This window comes from Phyllostomus discolor, chromosome 12 (assembly GCF_004126475.2).
Source record: "Phyllostomus discolor isolate MPI-MPIP mPhyDis1 chromosome 12, mPhyDis1.pri.v3, whole genome shotgun sequence".
NCBI classification, from domain to species: domain Eukaryota; kingdom Metazoa; phylum Chordata; class Mammalia; order Chiroptera; family Phyllostomidae; genus Phyllostomus; species Phyllostomus discolor.
In genome coordinates, this window is record NC_040914.2 from 39,063,956 (window position 1) to 39,086,364 (window position 22,409).

General features: G+C 51.4%; 1 protein-coding gene across 1 annotated transcript in view; it reads right to left on the reverse strand.

Moving 5' to 3' along the window:
- Positions 1-7,607: 7,607 nt before the first annotated feature.
- Positions 7,608-22,409, reverse strand: part of CHD2 (chromodomain helicase DNA binding protein 2) — an 82,215-nt gene continuing 67,413 nt past the window's right edge. The window contains 6 exon segments of the mRNA XM_028502399.2: positions 7,608-7,941; positions 10,079-10,325; positions 12,970-13,183; positions 15,171-15,270; positions 17,209-17,387; positions 20,841-20,975. Of these exon segments, the coding sequence (XP_028358200.1) occupies positions 7,608-7,941; positions 10,079-10,325; positions 12,970-13,183; positions 15,171-15,270; positions 17,209-17,387; positions 20,841-20,975 (1,209 nt within the window).

The window sequence follows — 22,409 nt, forward strand, 5'->3', positions numbered from 1 at the left end:
GAAATAGCCTTGGTTTGGAATTTGTTCAGAACCCTCCATTCAGGATGGAGTTCTTTTCCAAGTCCCTTGCTACCGGCTGCCCTCCTGAACATGGACATTTGTCATGTGAATATGGAACGCAGAGTCTTGGGCTCAATGGTTCCCAATAAGCAGCTGCATTGCGCACAGTGGGCTGGGTGGGAGCAGGTCTCCCGTCAGCCAGCCCCCGGTGGTGAGCACATTTGCAGACGGAGGGGCAGCCCCTCGGTCCTGACTCACTGGTGTGCGGCAGGAATCTTGGATGTGTTGGCTGGAGAACCAGAATGGGTAAGACGACAGGAGAGAAACGGCTACTAAAAGCCAGGGAATGAGGGTGGCTTACAAGAAAGGGGGCAGACCCCGGGATGAAAAGAAGGAGCAGAACTCGGGCCGGAGCGGGTCTCCTCCGCACGGTGGCGGGGAGCAGGGGGTGGTCTTGGGCGGCAGGCCGACTTGGCATCCAGACTGGCTCTGCCCAACGCTAGCTGTGTGGTCTGCCTTGGATTTCTTGAGCCTTGGATTCCTTATTTGCAGAATGGAATTACGAGTACCTACCTCCCAAGGTCATTGTAGAACTCCAGTGAGCTCACGCTCATAAACTGCCTGGCACCTGGGCCCTGCTGTGGGGCAGGGGCCACCGAAAACAGCGGTCCCCTCCCGCTCCGGTTGTGTGCGTGCGTTTGTTCGTGGACAGTTAAGTAACAAGTCCCGAGAGAGATGCACCCTGTGTGGAAAGAGGGTGAGAGCAGCTTTCACCTCTGCTGGGGTCAGCGCAGGGGACCTCTGACTCACATGAATTTGGGGTGTCAGACATGCAGAGATTGAGGGGGGGGACATTCTACACAGAGAAAAGGGTGAGTCAGGGACCTGGTATAGCAACAGCAGGAAGTGATGGGACTGGATGGCAGTGAGTGGACACATCAGGGTCCGCGGTAATGCCACAAGAGAGGCCCTAGCACAGCAGGCCTCGCCAGCCAGGGCACAGCTTAGCATCTCTAGTCCAGCTTCCATTAAGAAGCCATTCACAGGTTTTGAGCGTGGGAGTGATGGACTTGGGTTTTGAAGGACCCGGTCCAACTGCTGTAGAAAGCTGAGGGCAGGACCATCAGGAGGGAAAGAGGAAGTCAGGGGCCGTGACACAAACCCAGTCAGAAGCAGGTGGTGGTGACCATGCTGGAGATGACACGGACGGCTTTGGGTTTAAGGTGAAGGCAGAACGGACAGGGTTTGAGGAGAACCTGAGAAGGGACTGATGTCCCACTGCAGGGGTGCTCAGGAAGACCGATGCAGGCAGGGAATGTCTGCCCCAGTCTGCTGGGGAGACAGCTATGACAGTGTGGCGGCAGCACATGGTCTCTGGTCACAGGGAAGGGACCGTCGGGACTGGGAACCAAATAGCAGTCCAGTGCGGCTGCTTAGAGGAAATGAAGTGTGAACTGAGTTCTGATGAACAAGGTTTGGCAGGAGGTGACAGAGGGGGGGAGAAGGTGGCAGCCCAAGGGCAGAGCTCTGGCTCAGGGACCTGAAGTGGCAAGAGCAGTGGGCTGGCTGTGGTCAGGACTCCCAGAGACAGGGCAGTTCACAGTGGCCAGCAGGGGCAGCTCACAGGGGGCCTGGGGTGCAGACCAGGAAGCTTCGAGTTAGGGCCAGTTATGGGGAGCAGCAGAGGGACGTCTGGGCCTTGTGGCTCAGGATGGTCCCTCTGGCTGCCACATGAATGGACAGGAGGGGTGGCTGGACCCAGGAGGAGAAGCCTGTGCATCCTTGGCTGAGGTGACCTCACGGCAGGGGCTGCCCTTCAGCCGGGGGGGGGGGGGGGGGGGGGGGGGGGGGCAGAGAACCCAGCTGCCAGGCTGCCCAGTCCCTAACCTGTCCCACCAGCTTCATCTGTAGGCTCTGCAGCCAAGGGGGGTCTGCTGAGCACAAAGGAATAAGGGCTGAGCCTTTGCTGGGTTGTTGGGTCCCGGTGAAGTGCTGCGGCCACGCAGGCCGTCTGTGGGAATGTGCCGCCCTCTGCTGGACCGTTCCAGAACCACATGCACGCGGGCCCCTCTGGGGTGGCTGGTGTGATCTCCAACTGGCGTCAGGATGCCCAACACTGTCCTCCTGACAATGATGGGTGCCAGCCCACCACGTGTCACCTCAGTGGCCTCACTCACCCCACCATGGCCTCACAAGGGGCCCTCTGAACCACGACTCTGGAGACCCCAAAGGCCGACAGGTTCACACCCAGGTCCACCCCGTTCTAGACCAGCCCCTCCCTGTCCCTCCAACAATCATCTCCTGGATCTTTGTCCCAGGCAGCGAACATCTCACCTGACATTACATCCCCTCCTTAGCTGGTCTGGAGTCTGCATCCATCCCTTGGCTAAGAGGGCAGAGCCTCATGCTGATTCAGTGTGTCCCCAGCTCCTGGGACGGGACCCGGCCACAGCAGAGACTTGAGATCTTGGTCAAGGAGAAACGTGCTCCGCTGTAACTGGTCCCAGCTGTACTTCTGCCATCCTGGGAACTCTCTGAAGGTGCAGGATGGGCCTCCCTCCTGGGGTTGAATCCCCCCTCCCCCCCCCCGAACAAGCCTGTTCCTGGGGCCCTTGGGCTCTCCAGGGGTCTCTCTGGCTCTGGGCTGAAGGCTGCTGGGGCACAGCGCTACTAAGTGGGCTGGCATTCCAGGCCACCTCGTCCAGTTCCCCACCCCCCTCAGGCCCGGCTGAGGAGCACCGCAGCCCCTAGGGTGTAGAAGCCTTTCCCTTTCAGGTTTGAGCTCTCACTTAAAAACCGCATTAATGCTAGAAGCTGCCTCCTCTGTTTGCAAAGGACAAGACCAGCTGCCTTAACCACACACAGAGAAGCAATGGAAGGGGACTTTCCTGCCCAGTCCCTTCAGACAGGCCGTGCTGCCTCCTGAAGGCCACCACAGTACCCGTGGTCATTGAGAACTGAACTTTGTTAACGGCAGCTCCCTCGCGGGTCACCAAAGAAACAGATACCATGTGCGAACCCTCCCTGGGCAACTGGCCCTGAGTAGTTGATGGTACTCTGTCTTTGAAACAAGCAGCCCAAGGGTCCCGGACTTGTCCGTGTTCCCACACTAAGCCAGGTCGCATGGCCACAGAGCTGCGCAGGAAATCCCGGTGTCCGGCTTGGTACAGGGTCCCCCGGCTGCCCAGGTCTCTACAGGATAAAGGCCAGCCCAGGGCTTCGTCAGGACAAACCGGGCCCGGCTCCTTTAAGAGCCACAGGTTGGAACCCGAAGCCCAGACTGGTCTGGCAAACGGCAGAGCCCCGTGTTTCAGTAAGTGACCTTTATGTTGGCACTGATTGAGGACTTGCCTTGATGACAGACGTGCGCGGCCCCGCCAGGCAGGAGGGAGGGGGCCTGGGCTTGCTGCTTCCAGTAAAAGGCAGGCATTTTGGCAGGAGGCAGCTGAAAAGGTTCGTTGCTATTGTAAAGCGTAATAAGCTGATTATTGCCGCACTTGTTCCTAAAGTTTCCCCTAGTCGTTCCAGCTGAGTGGTGAATTACAAAACGGCTGGGAGTTTATCGGCAGGAAGAACCCTCGACACTTCTTCCCGACTCTGTCTTAAGGAGAACTACGTGCAGTAACCACCCCAGGCTCGCCTCTGAGCACCCACGGGCCAGACTGGGCGAGGCCCCTGCAGCCAGGCCGGACTGAGAATTACGAGTGTGAGTTTGGTTTCAGAGTCCCTGAGGTATCAGAAAAACCCCTCGGGCCCAGCAGACCTCTGCTGGTGCTGGTGCTGCTGCTGCTGCTGCTGCTGCGCAGACGGGCTCTCGTCCGCGGCCTGGGCCACCCTTCCTCAGTCTGGGCCTCGCCGGAGCTGGGCCTGCCGCGGTGCCAAATTGCTCGAGTTAACATTTGTGTCAGTGTTTCCATTATAAAATGCTTTTTCCCCCTTCAAGAGTATGTAACCCAACTGTTAAATTACCCTCAAGGCCGCAGGCTGGCAGACATGGTGTTTTTATTTCCTACGGAGGGTGGGGGCTGCAGGACCCCAACGCAGAGGGCACAGGTCTTCCGAGGCACCTTCCGGGGCACCTGCAGCCCCAGAGGGCCATCTCAGCAGGTGCAGGGACACGGGCCGTGGGCCAGAGCTGCCCCAGGGGACTGCTAGCCTCAGCAGTAGCTAGCTGCTCAGGGAAAACCTTCGGCCCCTGTGGCGTGAGGTCCTGGACCCAATGGCTGGCGCTGCGTAGGGGAAAATGCCCAACTTGAAAGGCTCCGTCTCACCAGCTGTCAAACGGTCCACCTGACCCAGAGACCCAGGGAGAGGGACGAGGCGCAGCGGCCAGTCAGTCCGCACCGATGCAACCCAACATGTTCGCCCGATTCTACAAATCCTTAGTAACACTTTTTAATATCCAAGAATCCAAAGTACAGCAGTTTTACAATGTAGGAAAATTTAATACATACTATATAAACAACATTATTTACATCAGAAATCACTAGGACAGTGGCATTTTTCACAAATATAAATTAATTACTGTTTAGTCAACAGATTTTAAAAGTCCACAATTTTACAATAAAGAAAAACCGTCTGCCCCCGCACGAGGGAGGTGCAGATGGACTAAAGCAGCCTGGACCTTTGGCCTGGCTCCCCTCGCCCGCACGGCAGCCCCCAGGCAAGCCAGGGGGCCCCCGAGGCAGGCCCCCGAGGCAGGCCCCAGCCCGCTCCTGCTGACGGGCGCGTTTTGGTCTGTAGGATCGCAGGGTCCGTGTGGGCTCGTAGCTGAACTGCGTGTGCACCGCGCGTCCCAATGCGGCGTCCAGTCGCCAGGCTAGAATGTCTGCAGCATGAAGTGAGAAGTGTTCTGGTTTCCCGGGAAGGGCGCAGGGAATGACTAGGAGGGGAGGGGGCCCAGGGCCCTCGGGTGGGCTCTGCGGAGAGCCCGGCTGTTTCCAGCCGTCTCTGAAAGACAGCCATGCTGGGCCTGGGGGTCGAGTGCCCTTTTCCAGGGTGACAGCAGCTGTGTCAATCCTTGTTTATACTCGGGTTTCAGGTGAGGCTAATTCCCCTCTTCCTCAATCCTGCTCTCTCTACCCCACTGTGAAATCTTTCACAGTTGGGCTCCGTGGAAGACCATCTTCCGAGATTCCCGGGGCAGCTGCTCCCATCCACAAACGAGAGCGTCCACCTGTGCAAATGTCCGTGCTTGATCTAAGCGTACAGTACTCACGCTGACTGGCGTCAGCGAGGAAACGCCTCCCTTCTCCAGCGCACTCTCCAAACACACTTCAACGCCTACAACAGATGCTTTTATGGGGATACTGCAATGTCAGAATCAACTTAACACTGATCTGGCTGATACTGCCTTCTGCTCTATTGTATGGCACTCGAGGTCCTGTATGCAAACAAAAGGAACTTCCTTCTTCCTCATGATGACACATCTTTGGGAATAACTCTCATCTCTTACCAACAACAAAAAGCATTGACGAGTACTGAAGTGCAGGGTCTCATAACTCCTTCTGGCCTCTTCACAGTGAAAGGAAACGGGGAGCCTGGAGGAGCCCCCAGGAGGGCGTGACCTGACTTCCCACGGGGGCAGACCTGGGGCTCAGCCCCACCCAGATCTCCAGGATCCGGCAAGCGTACTTCACCTTCCTTCTTCCCCGGGCGGCTCAAACATGGGGTAGTGTTAGCAATGCCAGCAAGAAGCTGACTCATGGCAGCCAAAGCAGAGGCCTGATCTCCTACCTTCTCCCACGGGGCAGTCACAGCATGTCCCCAGTGGGTGATCCTAGCCAGGGCCCCTATGCTGCTCCTTGAGCTCCGTCTCAGGGCATGCGTGGTACACGTGGAGGGTGAAGAACCCCACGTCCATGGGAGGTAAATGAGGAGGTGGTGGGCCCCGTGGACTCCCAGCCAGGGCCGTGAGGGCCCAGACCTGCTCTGGGGCTCCATGCTGGCCGGCCTTGGGGTGTTCTGTGAGGTGGGAAGCGACGGCCACCAAAGCCGCACCCGCTTCCCCAGCAGGATGCAACCAGGGGGCTGTTAGTCAAGGCATCAGTGGTGTTGCCCAGGACACCAGCAAGTATGTGATGATGGTGTGAAGCACCCCCAGGTTGGTGCGGGGAGTTTAATGCCATGTATGCCCAGTGGAAGGCTTTCCCCAGCTCCAAGCCTGGATGCGGACAGCAACACTGCATGTTCAAGCCAGTCACTCTGTCTCCATCCAGAGAGGCCTCTGGGTGTGCCAACAACCCTGCCACGCTCTCTGTAAAATGAATGAAGGCCCCAGCATCGGGAAATGGAAGGAGCCCGCTCAGTGGGTGGGGCCCCCTTGCCCCCCAGTCCTGACTCACTCACTGTCTGCAGCTCCGTCACCTTGTCCTTGGAGGCTTCCTACCTCGGGAACGAAGTTTACCCTGGGTCTACATGTGAGTCGATGTCGTTCTAGAAGAGACTGACTTCAGTTCTAACAGTAACAGTGGAAGCCTATTCACCACAGGTAACTTACTTTTCACCTGTCCACCCCCAACGAGTGTCAGGAAAGAAATAAAGACTCTTGTCGTCTCCTTCTTTGCGCTGTGTAAAGGGGACTCAACTGCCACCAGCAAACGCTGACCTAGCACAACACTGAACGCTCCCCCCACCTCCCGGCACTACCCTCCCACCTGAGCACCCCGGCTTGGTGCCTGCCGGCACCACGCACGTCAGCAGGCTGCCTCTGCTTCCCCCTCCTCTCCAGGCCCTGGAGTTTTACTTCTCTTCACAGGAATCAGAAACCCACCAGGGATTCCAGTTTCCAGCCACACCCGGCCCCCAAACCAAGTCAGACCCCCGCTGACTTCCACCTGACTCAGCAGTACCCAGAAGTCAGCCGCACAGACCCAACTCTCCCCGGCCCAGGAGGCCCACTCAGAAGGACTACGCCTTTGAAATGTACAGACAGTGTGGGAAAAATTAGTGTTTGTAGGGAAGGGCCATTGTGCAGCTGTTCCCCTTCCTCCCCCGCCCCCACCCCCTGCAACACAGGTGTCACACAATGAGGCCCAAGGGTATCACTTTTCCCAAGAACACATTTGAGGGGTATACCTGCTCCCCCCTTCAAGTTCTATGATGCAAGACCCCACCCACTCATCCCCATACCCCATCAGCAGCATCGTCACGTCACCGTGAACCAAATCTCGCCCTGTCCACCGTCCAGCAGGTCCCGGCGGCCTTCATGCACACATTCCTTCCCTGACCACCGCACCCAGGTCCTGGGCACAGTGACCCTGGCAATGAAACATTCACGACTGAGGTCCCTTCTTCCTTCACTGGGGAAGCACAGCCCGTGAAGCTGGGACACAAAAGTCACCTCTTCCTCCTAGCACCCTTTGAAGTGGGAGGCCAGAACCAGACTGGAGCAGGATGGGGTGCCAGGGTGCAGGAGTGGAGGCTAAACCAAAGCTGGACCCGACCAAAGCCCCCCACTCCCGGAAGCGCCCCTCAGCTGATGAGCTGACAGCAGCAGCATGTCCAGAAACGCCACTTACTGGTCTAGATAACCGGCTCCTGTTGGATCAGACCAAAAATATCCAGGTGCTTAATGACTCGTGCTCTCCCATTTTCCGAGCTGTCCTTTATGTTTTCCGGACATTCCAGTTATAGTCTGGGTTGTTTTTCTGTTCTAGTGATCTCTCCAAAGGAGACCTATGATCCAGGGGTGACTTGGAGTCGTGAGGGGATTTCTGAGACGGGGGCGAGCGAGGATCCGAGACTGCAGGGTGCAGCGGGGGCAGGGGTTGCTTGTATTCCCCCAGTTTGTCTGTGTGGAAAGAGCGGTAATGGTCCGAGGGTCCCTGGCCGTGGTAGCCCATCGGGGGGCGGTGGTCGGACATTCGTCGGAAATCCTGCTGGTGGTAATTTTGCGGCCTGAATTCATCAGATCGCCGCCGCTTGGAGTCATGGTGGTGCCTGAAATGGAGGTGCAAGGATTAGCAGGAAGGTCACAGCCACACTCCCACCCCCCTTCTTCATCGTCCAGAGGTCCTCTCGTGTGCTCAAATTCAAGGACACTTCCACAGGACTCATAGCAAGTGCTTACATTACTAGGAATCAAAACCAAAACAAAAGTAATTACAAAAGGCTAGTTTATATTTATTGGCAAAACACGTCCTTTGAAATGACATAAGCCCCATCAAAGCTGCAATGGAACAAGCATACACTTGAGTCACTGATGCCCTGGGACACTCATACTCCCTGCAGAACCGGCAACATCTGCACACACCTTCACAGTCCTTGACCCAGCCCCGGAGAAAGAGAGCTGCAGAAATTGTTCTCTAACTTACTAGCAAGAGCAAAAGCCACAACTGACCTAAATATTTAACAGTAGGTGAAGGGTTAATTATTTTAAAAAATTGGCTCAATGCAAAGAATGTTCAATCTTTTACTTAGGGCCACGGGAAACTGCTTGCTATCCTAGTAAAAGAGAACTGCTACAAGTCACCAACAAGACAAACAATTCAATTCAAAACTGGGCAAAGGCTTCAGTAAACAGCTCTCCAAGGAAGGTATACAGATAGCCAGTGAGCACATGGAGAGATGCTCGACATCCTGAATGAACAGTCACCACTAGAGAGAGATGAAGATCCAACCGCAATGAGACACCCCTTCACACTCACTAGGACGGCTACGTTAGTAAAACCAGGAAATTAGTGTTGGCAAAGACGTGGGAAAACTGCAACTCTCTACGTCGCTGGTAGGAATGTAACATGGTTCAGCCTCTGTGGAAAAAAGTTAGGTGGTTCCTGAAAAGTTAAACACATGAGCACTGTACAACTACAGTCCCACCCCTAGGCGCGCAGCAGCACTATGCACAACAGCCAAAAGGCACCAAACACCCAGACGCCCACCGATGGGTGAATGGAGAAATAAAAGGCAGCATATACGTACACAAAAGAATATTCTTCAGCCATAAAAAGAAATGAAGTCGCATGTATGCTACAGTGTGGATGGGCCTTTAAAACGTCATGCTAAGTATTCAAAGAAGGCAGGCCCCAAAGGTCAGCTTTTTTGTGATTCCATTTATGCAAAATATGCAGAATAAATCACTCCACAAAAACAACACACACTGGGAATTGCCGGGAGCTGGGGACAAGGCAGAATGGAGAGTGACTGCTAATGGCCACAGGGTTCTCTCTGGGCGATGAAAGGGTTTTGAACTTGACAAAGGTGGGTGGTGGTTGTACAACACTGTGAATGTATTAAATGTCACGGGACAGTTCATTTTAAAATAATTAATGCATGCTATGTGAATTTCACCTCAACAAAAAGAGAGAAAGACAAAGATGGATGGTGACTTCAGGTCCCAGTCAAGACAGAGGAACAGGTTCAAGGTCTACCCTCCTGCCTGAAACCACCAAAAAGAGACAGAACATACGCCACAGAGGTTTTCAGGACACCATGTCAGACGGACGCTACAAATAGCAGTGATTCTTGAGGGGCGGGAAACTACTGACATGGGCCTGGCTAGCGGCCAGCACAGCCTGCAGAGTGTCCAGACCTCCGCACAGGGAAGGGGGACCCAGAACCCAGCGGACTTCCCGACCTGAGAGCCCGGGGCGGAAACAGAACCGGGGCGGAAACAGAACCGGGGCAGCTGGAGTTTGCAGGATGGATGCCAGAGAGAGTTCTGCACAGAGAGCAGTTCAGAGCTCTGCAGATGCGTTAACCTTCTGGGTGTCCTTCCTGGCCGCCTATCCTTGGCCTGGGCCCATGATGCCTAGTCCAGCTCCCTGCTGAGCTTGCTCCTCAGGGCCCAAATCAACAATCGCCAGCCTCACCTCCTCCTCAGCCCTCAAAAGACCTCAGACGTCCCGACTACTAACCATCCGACCAGCACAGTGTCAGCTGCCTACACCGTGATTCCTCCACAACACAGCAAAGATGCCGCGACGGCCAAGCGTTTGCTCAAACTTGGGACCGTGTCTGGGCACATGCTGAGATGAATGCATTATCAGCTCACTGTGTCTGATAAATACACTAATGCATCTGCCGCTGGTCTCTCCCCCCACAACAGACAGCTCCTAGGGCCCCAGGGCCTGCCGCACACCTGTCGTAGTAATCTCTGTGTCCCCGGTGGTCTCGATCGCTGCTGTACTGGTCATAGGGTCTCTTTCTGGACAGGTTGTTGGGTCGGTAGCTCCCAGACCGGTGGCTGTCCATGTGTCGCCGGTCCCCATAATGGTGGTCCTTGTACCAGTGCTGCTCGTACTGATGGTGCCTGTCACTTCCCCACGGCGGGTTGTTGTTGCCACCACCATAGTTGAACTTCCTTTCCCTTTGCCAGTCCCCTCGATCTGCGGGAGGAGAAAGAGTGGTCACCTCGTGGCTGGAAGGACTGACTGCATTTCACTTCCACTGAAGTTTAAACTGGAAGGCTGGCATGTGTTATAGACAGACATTAAATTTCCTCCTTTCTGGTCTTTTCGCTGCTGTGGTAATATACCACTAATGAGTCCTAAGAGTCTTTCCCCCACATTTTAAGGCAAAAGAAAATTCATTGCCTTTCTCCTTCTGAAATCTTAATAGCTACTGTGTTTTATTTTCTACCTGTTTACACCTTCCAAACTGGGGCAGACCGTTAAAATGAGCTGCCACTCAAAAAACTGAACACTAATTCAGAAAACTGCACTACAGAAATTCACAGGTGCAAGGTAATAACCTCTATTTACACATCTGAAGTTTCTTGACCTGCTAGTACCATAAGCTAGTGCCTGGTCCCTGAAAATTATTCCAAACTATACTCACTGGTTCTGTTGTTCTTCCCTTGCCCGCACAAAAAAAAAAAAAAAAAAAAAAGGAGGGTAGAAGTGCTCCCTCCAACTTTGGAACTGGGTGAGCACTCAAACTCTCAAGGGGAGAGGCTAAAGTAAAATTTGTTTTAGCTTTTTCAGCCTCCATGTCCCCCTGCAGAGAAGAATCATGCTTATTTCAATCAAAAGAAGTAGTGAAGACACAGAAGTCCAGGAATGGAGGCTATAGTGAGGTGTCCACTCAGAACCCGTGGATTCAGGGCCCTTGAGCCAATGAGACATGCTTTTGAGACAAAGGCCCAGGGACACCTGAGACAGAGACGCGCGGAGGAGGGCCACGCGGAGACGGAGGCAGAGACTAGAGCGACGCGGCCCTGAGTCGAGAACGCCCAGGGTGGCTGGCAGCCGCTGTGGGCCCGGACAGAGGCAGGGAACACATCCCCTGCTCAGTTCCTCTGGAAGGAACCAACCTGGTGACATCCTGATTTTGGAGAGCAGCACAAAAAACTGACCCAGAAGGAACTATGTGGGCTCACGGGGAATCCAGTCTTCTCTCTACAACGATGTGAAGACCACAGACATGCCACCAAATAAACGTCTCCACTCATTCTGCTGGTCTCCTAGCATTTTTCTACAGAGCCAAAGAATAACACCATCAAGGAAACTATGCAGCTTAGACATTTAGAGCATTAAAACCATGTATAGTCAGCCAGTGGCCTAAACTCACTGCTGATCCAGGCAGGATCAGGTCAGAGGACCAAGAAGTAAGAAGCTGGGACACTTCTCCCTAAGAATTAACAAACAACAAAATGAGACACCTCCACAATGTGAAAGGAGCGCTTGAAGGCGGTTCAAACCAAACGGAAAGTCCGATCTCAAACGGGGTGTCAAGGCCTGTGGTGGAGCGCAGATGCTCGGAGCCCCGGCCAAGTCGCACTGCCTTCCCGAGAAGCCACACAGTGCTGCTCTTTCTTCTGGGGCCCTCCGCGAGGGAGGTCACCGGTCGGGAGCACCGAGCTATTAAGGAGATGGATGAGGAATCCAGGGTTTAAATAAAAGACTACAGTTAGCCTAATAAGAAGAGTTCTTTCAAAGGATCAGAATATAAAATCTGTGACATCACAGGAATAACACAAAACCAGCCCAATCCCAGGAAAAAGCCGGCACAATTAATACAAGCAGATCTGAGCACACAGGAACCTTTCCCAACCGCCCTGCACACTCAATCCTCCCCCCGCCCCCCAATAAAATGGGGATCGACTCATTTGGAACTACTTGATTTTTAATATTAGGAGACATCAGACTTCTGCTTCCAAGCAGTCTAGAGGAGCTTGCAGCAGAAGTTACGCACTGCCAAGAACATTAAGAAAGGGCAGACAAACAAAAAAGAATGTTTCAAGACATCAAGGAGCAGCCAGACCAATCAGGACCAGGAAGAGTGCGATTCCAAGGAGAAAAGCCCGACCAGGGACCGGCTGGCTGCTGTAGCCACGGGGGGGGGGGGGCGCGCTGTGGCTCCATGGCTCTGGAGCCCGGGCGAGAGGCCGAGGACGCGGCTAGCCACCCTGTGACACCAGCTGTCGGATTTCCTCCTCTGTATGAATGCCCTAATCCTAGCTTTTGCCCAGTTGTTTCTTTAAATTTTCTTTTTTAAGCAAATAATGAAGACCCAGTTTACCAGCTTTACTTTTTAAGCCTAAGCTGAACACTGCACATTATGCAGCGGTGGAAACCCCGAGTTACCAGCATTTGTGCACGCTAGAGGACACCCTCGACTTACAGTACACCAGGGACGTACTGCTGCTGATGCCTTTACTACCTGTCACCACTGAACACTGAAAAAAAATGAAACTACTCCATTTTTCTACTTGGTTATCCTTTTGTTATTAACTTACAAGGGCTCTTTCAATATTAACAGTCTTGCAGTGTTGACAATTTTGATCACTTAACTACGACATATAATACAGACTGTTCCCCTAAGCCTATCATTTGTCTTTTGTGTATGGGGCCTATGTTCTTCTTTAAGTTAAAAGGACATGCTTTTATTTCATGTTTTATCTCACTCTGAACACTAGAGGACAATAACGTGATGGCTGAGAATACAGCACAGGGGTCCAGGTGCTGTCTCTGGGAAATAAAATGACCCTTCTGTCGTTAGCTCTGTTCCGCAGCCCACGTCACAACCCACCTGCATTACTGAAGTGTCTCTTGTTGGGATGACCGTAGTTGTCTCTCGGGTGTCCGTGCATCTGCGGCCCGTGGGAGGCAGGCAGGTGAGACTTCTGGGGGTGCAAGCCGTGCGGGGTGTGGGACTGAGACATCACCGAATCCCGGCTTGACCCTGAGGCCTCGGGCCGAAATGGCTTCTTACCACCAATCACATCATCTTTCTTCTTTTGCTCCTAGAGAGTGAAAGGAAACCAGAGACTCTCAAGGTCCCGGGCTGAAATCCCAAGAACGGTATACAGATCATCACCTTCAAACAGTTCCCGCTTGGCTTCTGACCTGGCATTTACTACCTTCTTTGCAAAGCTCGCTCAGCACACCACCTGCTGCCCTGCCCCGCTAGGCCAGCTCCGCCGATGGGCACCTGCAATCGCATGGGCCTGGAACAGGTGCCCAGGCTGTCAGTGTTCTCAGTGACACCCCTTCCCCATAAAACCAGGACCACCCACTTTCTGAGGCTAACTAAACCAGACAGCTCCAACTGGCCTAATTTGGTCCATGCTCCCTAAGCCATTTTGGTGTTTTTAAAAATATATGTATATTATTGCAGGTTCGATTCCCAGTCAGGGCACATGCCTGGGTAGCAGGCCATGGCCCCCAGCAACCACACATTGATGTCTCTCTCTCTCTCTCCTTCTCTCTCCCTTCCCTCTCTAAAAATAAATAAATAAATAAAATCTTTAAAAATATATATATGTATATTAAACAAAAATAATATTTGGTATTTTCACTCAACATGAAAATCTGACATGAACACTTATTTCTACAATATTATATTGAAGGGTGACTAATACTCCCCAATGTGGATATATCATGATTCACTGAATCTAGTTCTTGCTGCTGAACGTTCGAGTTATTTCCACTACAAACATGCTTACATCCTCAGTTATCTCCTTAAACTAAGTTCTTGGATGGGAGGCCCATGTTTCAGCCGTGGGTAAGTCTCACTAAGCCGTCCTACGGACATGCATGTAGACCCCATAAAAGCAGGGCCACTGCTGCTGTTGCTCAGCTCGCACCACCTCCGGACGCCCACCCCGAGGAAGCCCTTCGCTCCCCATGTCCAACCTGCAACGCTCATCCCAGCTCTCACTCCTTCCCAACCGCTCCACCACTCCTTCTCCGGGCCTCTCCCGACTACCCAAAGACTTCTCGTAATGCTTCAAATTTACACTACTGTCCAGCAGTGCTAGTTTATCACTGCTGCTTTACTGCTGAATCACACATCACGTTCCTCCACGTGAGTGAGATCGTTAGTCACGTCAGGGTACTGCTCCACAGCCCGACGCAGCGCTGCCTCCGCACTGGGCGCAGGGCACGCTCATGCGACACGTCCTTCTGAGCACATGCCCTGTGCTGGTGTTGCTCCAGGTGCCGCGGGTACAGCAGAGGCCAAGAGACATAAAAGTCCTGCCTTCCCGGAGCTGCCAAGTTACTACAGCCGGTAGTAAATGCTCCTAGACGGGCCCTAATGGCTAATGAGGGCTGGGCCCGCATGCCATGTCAGCACGTCTGCAAATGGACCTGTCTACACAAGGAACGTTGGCCTTGCACCACCCCCTACACCAAAGTGGGGGGTGGGGGGCAACTTCTGGGCACCCACTCTTGTCTGCTCCTTCACATGAGCAGTTGGGACCCTCAGTACAGAAGCCAGAAGTTCCCCAAGTTCACAAGACCCAGAAAAGAACAGAAAAAAGATTTTCTGCCCACAATCCTGTCACCTATCAGGAGCCACATTTGTAAGTGACAACAGACATGTGCATCGGAAAGAAAAGACCCGGTGAAGAAATGATCCCAAGACAGAGTAACAGAGAAAAACAACCCCTTATCAGAACTTCAACACCGTTGGAAATAGCCAATCAACGTACTGGCTATTTTCCCATCAGCTCGTGTATGGTTAGCTAGTGGTGCATGCTGGGAAGCTGCACAGCTAATACAGAGAAAGGGCGCACAGGACAAGGCAGGGTGGCTGGGGTGGGCTCCTGCACCCCTCTGGGTCCTACGCCTCCATCCATACAGTCAGGAGGAGACCTGCTGACCCCTCTAACACCACCGTCCCGTGATCCTACGATCCCCTCCCCAGGGAAAACAGCAATCAAGGAATTTTCCTATGGAACTGGTTTTTATTTGAATGAACTCAAATTAAATTTGTATTGTACCTACCTCTTCTTCTTGAGATCTTTTCTTATGAGCCATCTTGTATAACTTATGCAATTTTCGAGCATCGAATTCTGTAAACTTGGAAACAAAGATCCATAGGTTCCTAAAAACAAAACCCAAAAACCACAGTTCTAGTAAACTGTAGAAAATAAAAAATTACTTTTTATTCTTTTTTGATTAATGGCAAGCTACTGAACTTTCCTGTGCAATCTCTCCAAGTGTAGAAATCAAGTTACAGAAAGAAATACTCTTTCAGGCCTGTGCCTCAGTCACACACCTTTCCATGCTACTACTCTCAATGGGATCTGACTGGGCTCCGGAGACCAGGGCTCCCTCTCAGAGCTCAAATCTGTCGCACTGGCACCTGGGACTCCAGTCCGAGCCTGCCTCTGCCTTCCCTGCTTCTGGCCTCCGCCACGCAGTCCACCAGGACCCCCACCTCCCCGATACAGCCGGGTATCTCCGCATGGCTGCCCGTCGTTCTTTCCTTCCAGAGGTCAACAAGGCCTCTCGTTCCTTCCCTAAAACCCTGAGGCACTCCTCCCCTCCAAGGGCACTGCCTGCAGCCCGGCACACAGCCTTCCTATCGGCAGGGGAGTGCCGGACCAAATGGGTGTAAACTCGGAGGCGCAGTCCCTCTCGGGGAGCTGGAAAGGGAGCCTCACCACCTCACGCTCTTTCTAGAGCAGTTCCACCCCACTGTGCTCCGCTCCTCGCAGAACACAGGGCTGGCTCCCGAACTCGCACACCTGCCCCGTCACGGAGAAAGCTGTCTGCCTTCCTGTCTAAGGACCGCTCTAATAGGACTTCCCCATCTAAACTGCCTTTACATCCTAAAAACCCCCCAGTCCCCTGCCTGGCCGGCCCACTTTGGGCCCTTGCTGCAGCCTGAGAATGCTCTTCATCTAACTCCACTCCACTTTTCTGTGACCAGTTCAAGCGCACCTGCCTGCCTCTCAAAAGACCCGCCTCCCGGCTCCTCTTTGGCATGTGCTTTGCTTCCGGGAACTCCTGCTACACTTGGTCTCGCAGTCACTACTTCACGGTGCACAATTTCTCAGGCGCGAGCAAGAACTTTCCTATGAATACTGACAGCTAGGACACAGCCCCTGGTGCACTTACACTCAGGCCCTGGTGCACAGGAGAAAGCCCAGCTTATGGAGCCGTGTGCTAGCATGGCCTTTTGTTATCTTCCAATAGGGATGAAGTCCGGTTAAAAGAAAGCCAGATGGCTAAGGATAGGAAGTTGGTAACAGTGTAAAGGAGAAGAGTGACATTTTAAAACTTAAAAAAATTTGAGTGTGAAGCATGCTACGTACGGATGGCATCATGACAGGAGGTTTTAATTAAAACCATTTTCACTCTGAAACTAATCCACTGATACTGGGCATATGATATGAAAATAACAATTATATTAGCCATGAAGTATGAGAGGTCAAAGTCACTGTGGATTATGGAAAGAAATTAATGTTACAATTATCTTTGAGAAATTTATTGTATTTTCTTAAAATATCAGAAGTAAATATATAAATGAATATGTAAGTCATGATGCCTTACAAATTAAAGTTGTGCATTAACTGAATTAATCTAAAATATTGCTCGAGTTATTTAATTATCACAGCTCAGTGACTTTAACTTGTTTCCTCTCCTGTGTAGTCGAGAGCTAACAAACTAGTCATTATATCTGAGTATCAGCTTCAGACGGGTCAAGCAGTAAAACTAGATGATTTCCATGCCTTGACTTAAAGGCTCAGTCTCTCCTGAGAACAGGCTAGCGAACCCAGCCTCGCCGTCTTTCTCGCATAAATTAATGATGTCACCCAACCCACTCAGAAGACTGGTCTCAGTGGAACGGCCTGTTTCGGGACAGTAAAATTCAAGCCTTCCAGGTATGTTGCCAAAGATGGCTTTCGTCGGGGGAAAAAATGTTTCATTGCGTGGATGTGTCACCTTTTATAAGACAAAAACAATTCTCCCTCCTACCCTCACACACTCTCTCTCTCTCAAACCAAAGCAGGCAGCCGGAGCCCCCGGGGGTTACCTCCTCCACAGTTTGATGTGCTCCTGGTCGGAGTAAGCTTTAAGGCACTCGGCGATGCGGTCCCCGATCTTCAGCAGGCAGTTCCGGGTGTGCTCCAGCTGCTCCTGCACGCTGAGCCCCTTGTCGGGTTTGTCCAGCTGTTTCAGTGCCTTCTTCACGGGCCTCATCCTCTCCTTACACTGGAACAGGCCAAGAGGGAGAGACATAAAGCGCCTGCCGCAGAGAGGCGTCCTCCTCCCCTGCGTTCTGTGCCCTGAACGCCCAGAGAACACACGGCCCACCCCCGTGCCCTGTGATCGCTGGGGGAGGTGGGTTAAGCCAGTGGAACGAGTACCAGTATCAGAGTCAGAAACACCTGAAGTGCAAGTCCCACCACCACCACTTAGAGCAATGACCGTGGACGCCTTACTTGGCCTCTGAAAATGCTGCTGTTTCCTCCTCTGCCAGAGGGGCCTGATAATCCCACAAGGCCTTCATGAAGATCAAATGAGAAGCAAAATTACAGACCTAGCCTGAAAACCTCCCACCACAAACAGCTAGAATGGCAGATAAATTATTTGCAAGTTTTTTTTTAATCGATTTACAAGTTCTTTAGATTTGTAAGAAACTCAGGGAGGGGCTTGCAGACAAAGATGGTGAACTGAACATAAGAATCTGTTTCTCTCCTCCCCAACCCTGACATAACAATAATAAAGGGATTGTCTTAAAAAAAAAGAAATAAGCCCACCAAGTAAAAATGAGAGAGAAATCAGCCACAAAATACTGGCACAAGGGAAATGACATGAGAGCTGAGAACTGCCTGAGGTACATGGCAAATTTCCCCCCAAGCTCTGTCTCTAGAAATTAGGGCGAGGGCTCAAAATAAGGACCGGTTTTTCGAAGACAGCCTACAAGTAACTGACACTCAGACTCATAACAGACACCCAGGTCTCCGACCCGGCCCAGCCCGAGACGAGGAAACGCATGCTCTGAGAGGGCAAGAGAAAGGCCTCTGAACTGGGCTGCGCGAGCAGAGCGGAGGAGCAGCGATCCCGCAGGGAGGACAGAGTTAGACAAACACAGGCATACTAGACGAGCCACAGCCCAACCTTATGCTGCTCTCAGACTCCAGAAGGAAGACAGCCAGGCCTTCACTCTCCAGTCAGGGGACTGGGAGATTTCTCCGTAAAACCTGACCACCCGAGAGGAAGAACCAAACGATGCTGACTACCCACTGGACGCTTCCCAGGGAAGCTGCGCAGCCAGATCAGCCCAGAGCGAACACTCTCAGTCCACCAAGCCCCGCCCACATGCTCAGAACTCCCAGTCCGAGTCGCACCCCACTTGCAAAATGAGCAGATGACCGAGGACAACTGAGCCATTAGAGTGTCTAACATGAACAACAGTGGCCAAATTAAAAAGAGACAATTGAGGATTGATTACCAAGCCATCTGAAGAAGTATCTCACATTAATGATGGAAAACAAAGAGAAGTACAAAAACATTCAGAGAACCACAGGGAGGGGAATGCTGGCAGTAAAACATGTAAAAGAAACAAAAACCTCAAAAGAAAAACTGGGAGATAAAGTTGAAAGGATCCCCCAGGAAGAGAGTTTAAGAAGCAGAAATCGAAAAATGAAAAAATAGCTAACATAAGAGACCCCTTTCAGAGTCCATTACCCAAAAACAGGAAGTCCCATAAAGATACAACTAAGAACTTAGGAGGAAATTATCACAGAATAATGCGAACGAATTTCTCAGACCTGCCGGACATGGTTGTGAGCCACTGAGTGTCTGGGACCGTGACTCAGGCAGGCTCACGGTGTGACCATGACTCCACCACGACACAGCAGGACGATGCAAGTCCTGCAATCTCCCGCCACTCAGGAGTCACTCCCAGAACCCAGACAGACTCTCTCGCCAAACTGCCTGGGACATAGGACGAGCTCCTCAATTCTCTTCACCTTATTTTTTAATATGTAGTACTGAGGTAGTAACCTTCGTCATAGGGTTACTATGCAGAAAGCACACATAAAGCATGCAGACAATACCTGGCTGCTTACGGGAGCAGCATTATTATTGTCTTTAGAGACCTAAGCAGTGAAACTCTGACATCACCCACGAGAATAACGATGGAACTTAGCGTCATGGTCGCTTCTGGGGAGCTGACAACGAAATGCGCGAGTTGAGCGGGGGGAACAGCATGGGCTTCCACTTTATATGCTGAGCTCTGAAAGAATGCAGATTTGACTGAGTTTCATGGCACCGTATCAAGGAGTGTTACACTCCTAAAACTTCTCTGTATTTATAAAGATTTCATAATATAAAAATGACTAAATGAGGCGATATGTAAAAGCATCGTCTAAAATAGCATTAATTTACTCATTTATTGATATTCTACTAGCATTTGCATGTACAGAAAGAGAATTTGCCCTGAGAGAGGTCACAGGCTGAAGAGCACAGAGAATGAAGAAAAAGGAGGAGAAAATACGTGTATGTATATACACACCCCATGGGTTTGGGGAACACAGAGGAAAGGGGAAAGACAGGAAAGACCACTTTACAGGGATAAGGTCAACATTCGATCCTCTACTGACACAGCGCAGGAATACTTTGAGATTTGGAAGATCACCTCCTCTCTGAGACAGAATTAACCGTTCAAGTGAACTGTAACTTGTGAAAACTGGGGGCAAGGGAGAGACCACGAGAGAGGTGGGGAGGGGAATCGTCACGTGCAGCGCAGTAAAACACACACAGGAGCTGCGGGAGGGAATCAGAACCCTGAGGACGCCCCGCGTGCGCCCCATCCACGCAACTCCTGGTCCGTGCACAGCCTCCCCAGTGCTGTCCCTGTCCTCGAGGAGACAGCGGGTATCCGAGGCCATGTCTTAGCTCCGGCCCCCCGCAAGGAGGAAGCACGTAGGGTATGCCCCCTCCACCGCTGCTCTAGCTAACTCAGCCGGGACCCCAGCCCTGTCTTATGTCATGCTGTCCCCTTTCTCTCACCAGTCCAGACACAGTGGCCTCTGCAACCTCAATACCAATGCTGGGTCCTGCCACATGGCCTTCATGTGTGCCACTGTCTTGCCTGGGCACGGTCTTCCCCTCCCTCCTGTCCTGTTACCTTTCCTCTTCCTTGAGCATCCAATGCAAACATCCCTTCCTTAAACGCGCCCTCCTGACATCCCGACTGGGTCAAATCTCCTCCTCCACTGCACCGTGACAGCAGCACACACACGAGCTGCGTGGTGACCTGACTAGCCCCTGCTCAAACGCAACATCTACAACGACAGAAACAGTTCTCTGTTCACCATGGTAGCTCCAGGGGCTGCACACAGACAGCATTCAACGAGGGTCAGCTCAGTGGACACTCCCGTTCTCCACACGCTACGAAGGGCCCCTGCAGCGCTTCCAGACCAGAAGCACACGACATGGCCTTCGGTCCCTAATGTTCTTTCTCACTAGCAGTGCAGTATGAAGATCTTCCTACCAGCCTTTTCCAGAGCTCAGGGCTTTCGCTCTTAGAAGCTGAGGTTCCAAAGTGACATGCGGAGGCTAAGACTGAACACGGCTGTGTGGCAGGGCCTACGAAAGGCAGAGCCACATCAAGCACTGGGGCTGCAGGCGCTGGTGTCCCTCCATGTCAGGACTTACTATGCTGAATGTCTCCTGGTCCAGATCATCCTCCTCATCCTCGCCAATGGGGACAGGTTCACTTCCTGCTGTAATATGGACAGGACCCTGAGATCGCTTTGATTTACTCGAAGATTTGGCATCACCACCTTTAGGCTTTTAAAAAAGAGTTACAAGGAATCATTGTCACTTGTGCCATCCTGCCTTGCAATTCGGACTTCCTGTCTGTGTCCCATCACTCCAGCAGGTGAATATGATGCCCTCCGTTTGTGAAAAAGGTAACAAAGTCCTCTGGGACATCACGAAGCCACACTTACACGGCTCACAGCTTCATCATGCATCATTCCCACTTCTGTCTCTAAATGTACCAGTTCTAACTTTAGTTAAAATTTGGTTCATTTTTAGATTCATTTAATGCTATTTTGGCTTGTTCCCTCATCCATAAAATGCACAAAGACACCATCAAGAGGTTACGAATATAAATTGGCAGAGATCTAGTATGGTATCATTTAGCAGCTTTTATTAACAGCTGATAAATGACTATACAACTTTGATCTAAAAAGTTTTTTATTAACAAAAATATTCTCAGTGATTCAAATCTGCATAAATCCAAATTGATAAATCTGATTTCTCCATAAAAGGTTACAGAAGGGTGGAAATATAAGTAAATATAGATACATTTATTAAAAATTGCTGCATCTATGAATATCTAAAAACGTAAAACAAAACTATGCTTTGTGATTATATATGTAGTAAAGGGAGCTATAATATCCGGGTAGTGGATACATGATGTTTGTTAAATCAATCTTTATTCTTTTATTTTTGAAATATTTCACTTTTTAAAAACGGTACCTCTGTGGAAGATAAAACCATAAAGACAGCTGTCACAGGATGGTTTATGATATTAGATTTTGGAAACAACTTCAATCAGAGAGACATAAGCTGCTTCCAGGTTATTATAACCATACAGAATTTTTTCTATTAAGAAAAATTATTTTAACATGCATTATTCACTTGGAAAGTTGTTTTGTGACATATTGCTAAGTGGGGAGAAAAAGATTCTCAAACAGTCTGGTCTGATATTTATATTTGTTCTCATGTGCTTAAGACAAGAGATCCAGATGTACCCAGCAAGAATTCTACTCAAGTTACAACTACAAGGTAGAGTTAAGAGTGGTTATTTGTGTGTTTTAACGATGATTAGGGACTAATTACAAAATACTTTCATTAGAAGTCGGTAAGCATACAAGCTCCACTGTACCACAGTCCTGTGGTTTGGAACAGAACCATGAAGGGAAGGTTGTATAATAGAACTTTTCACCCAATTCTATTCCAAAAGCTTAACTCTTGATGGTATTTGGTTTGAATCCTAAAGCCTTCAAAATATTCAAACTCATCTGTGGACTGTGTTCCTCTATCATGAATCTGAGAACACAGCTCAAGCAGTTACCTGCAAACGCCGGTTTCTGCCACCTGTCCTACCTCACCCAAACATCCCTCTGACATATGTACGACATTTGTAGGTAAAGGCCTTCTAGTGGAAGAAGAGCCCAAACTTGCACGCGCCCTTCTCTACCAGGAGAGGCGCAG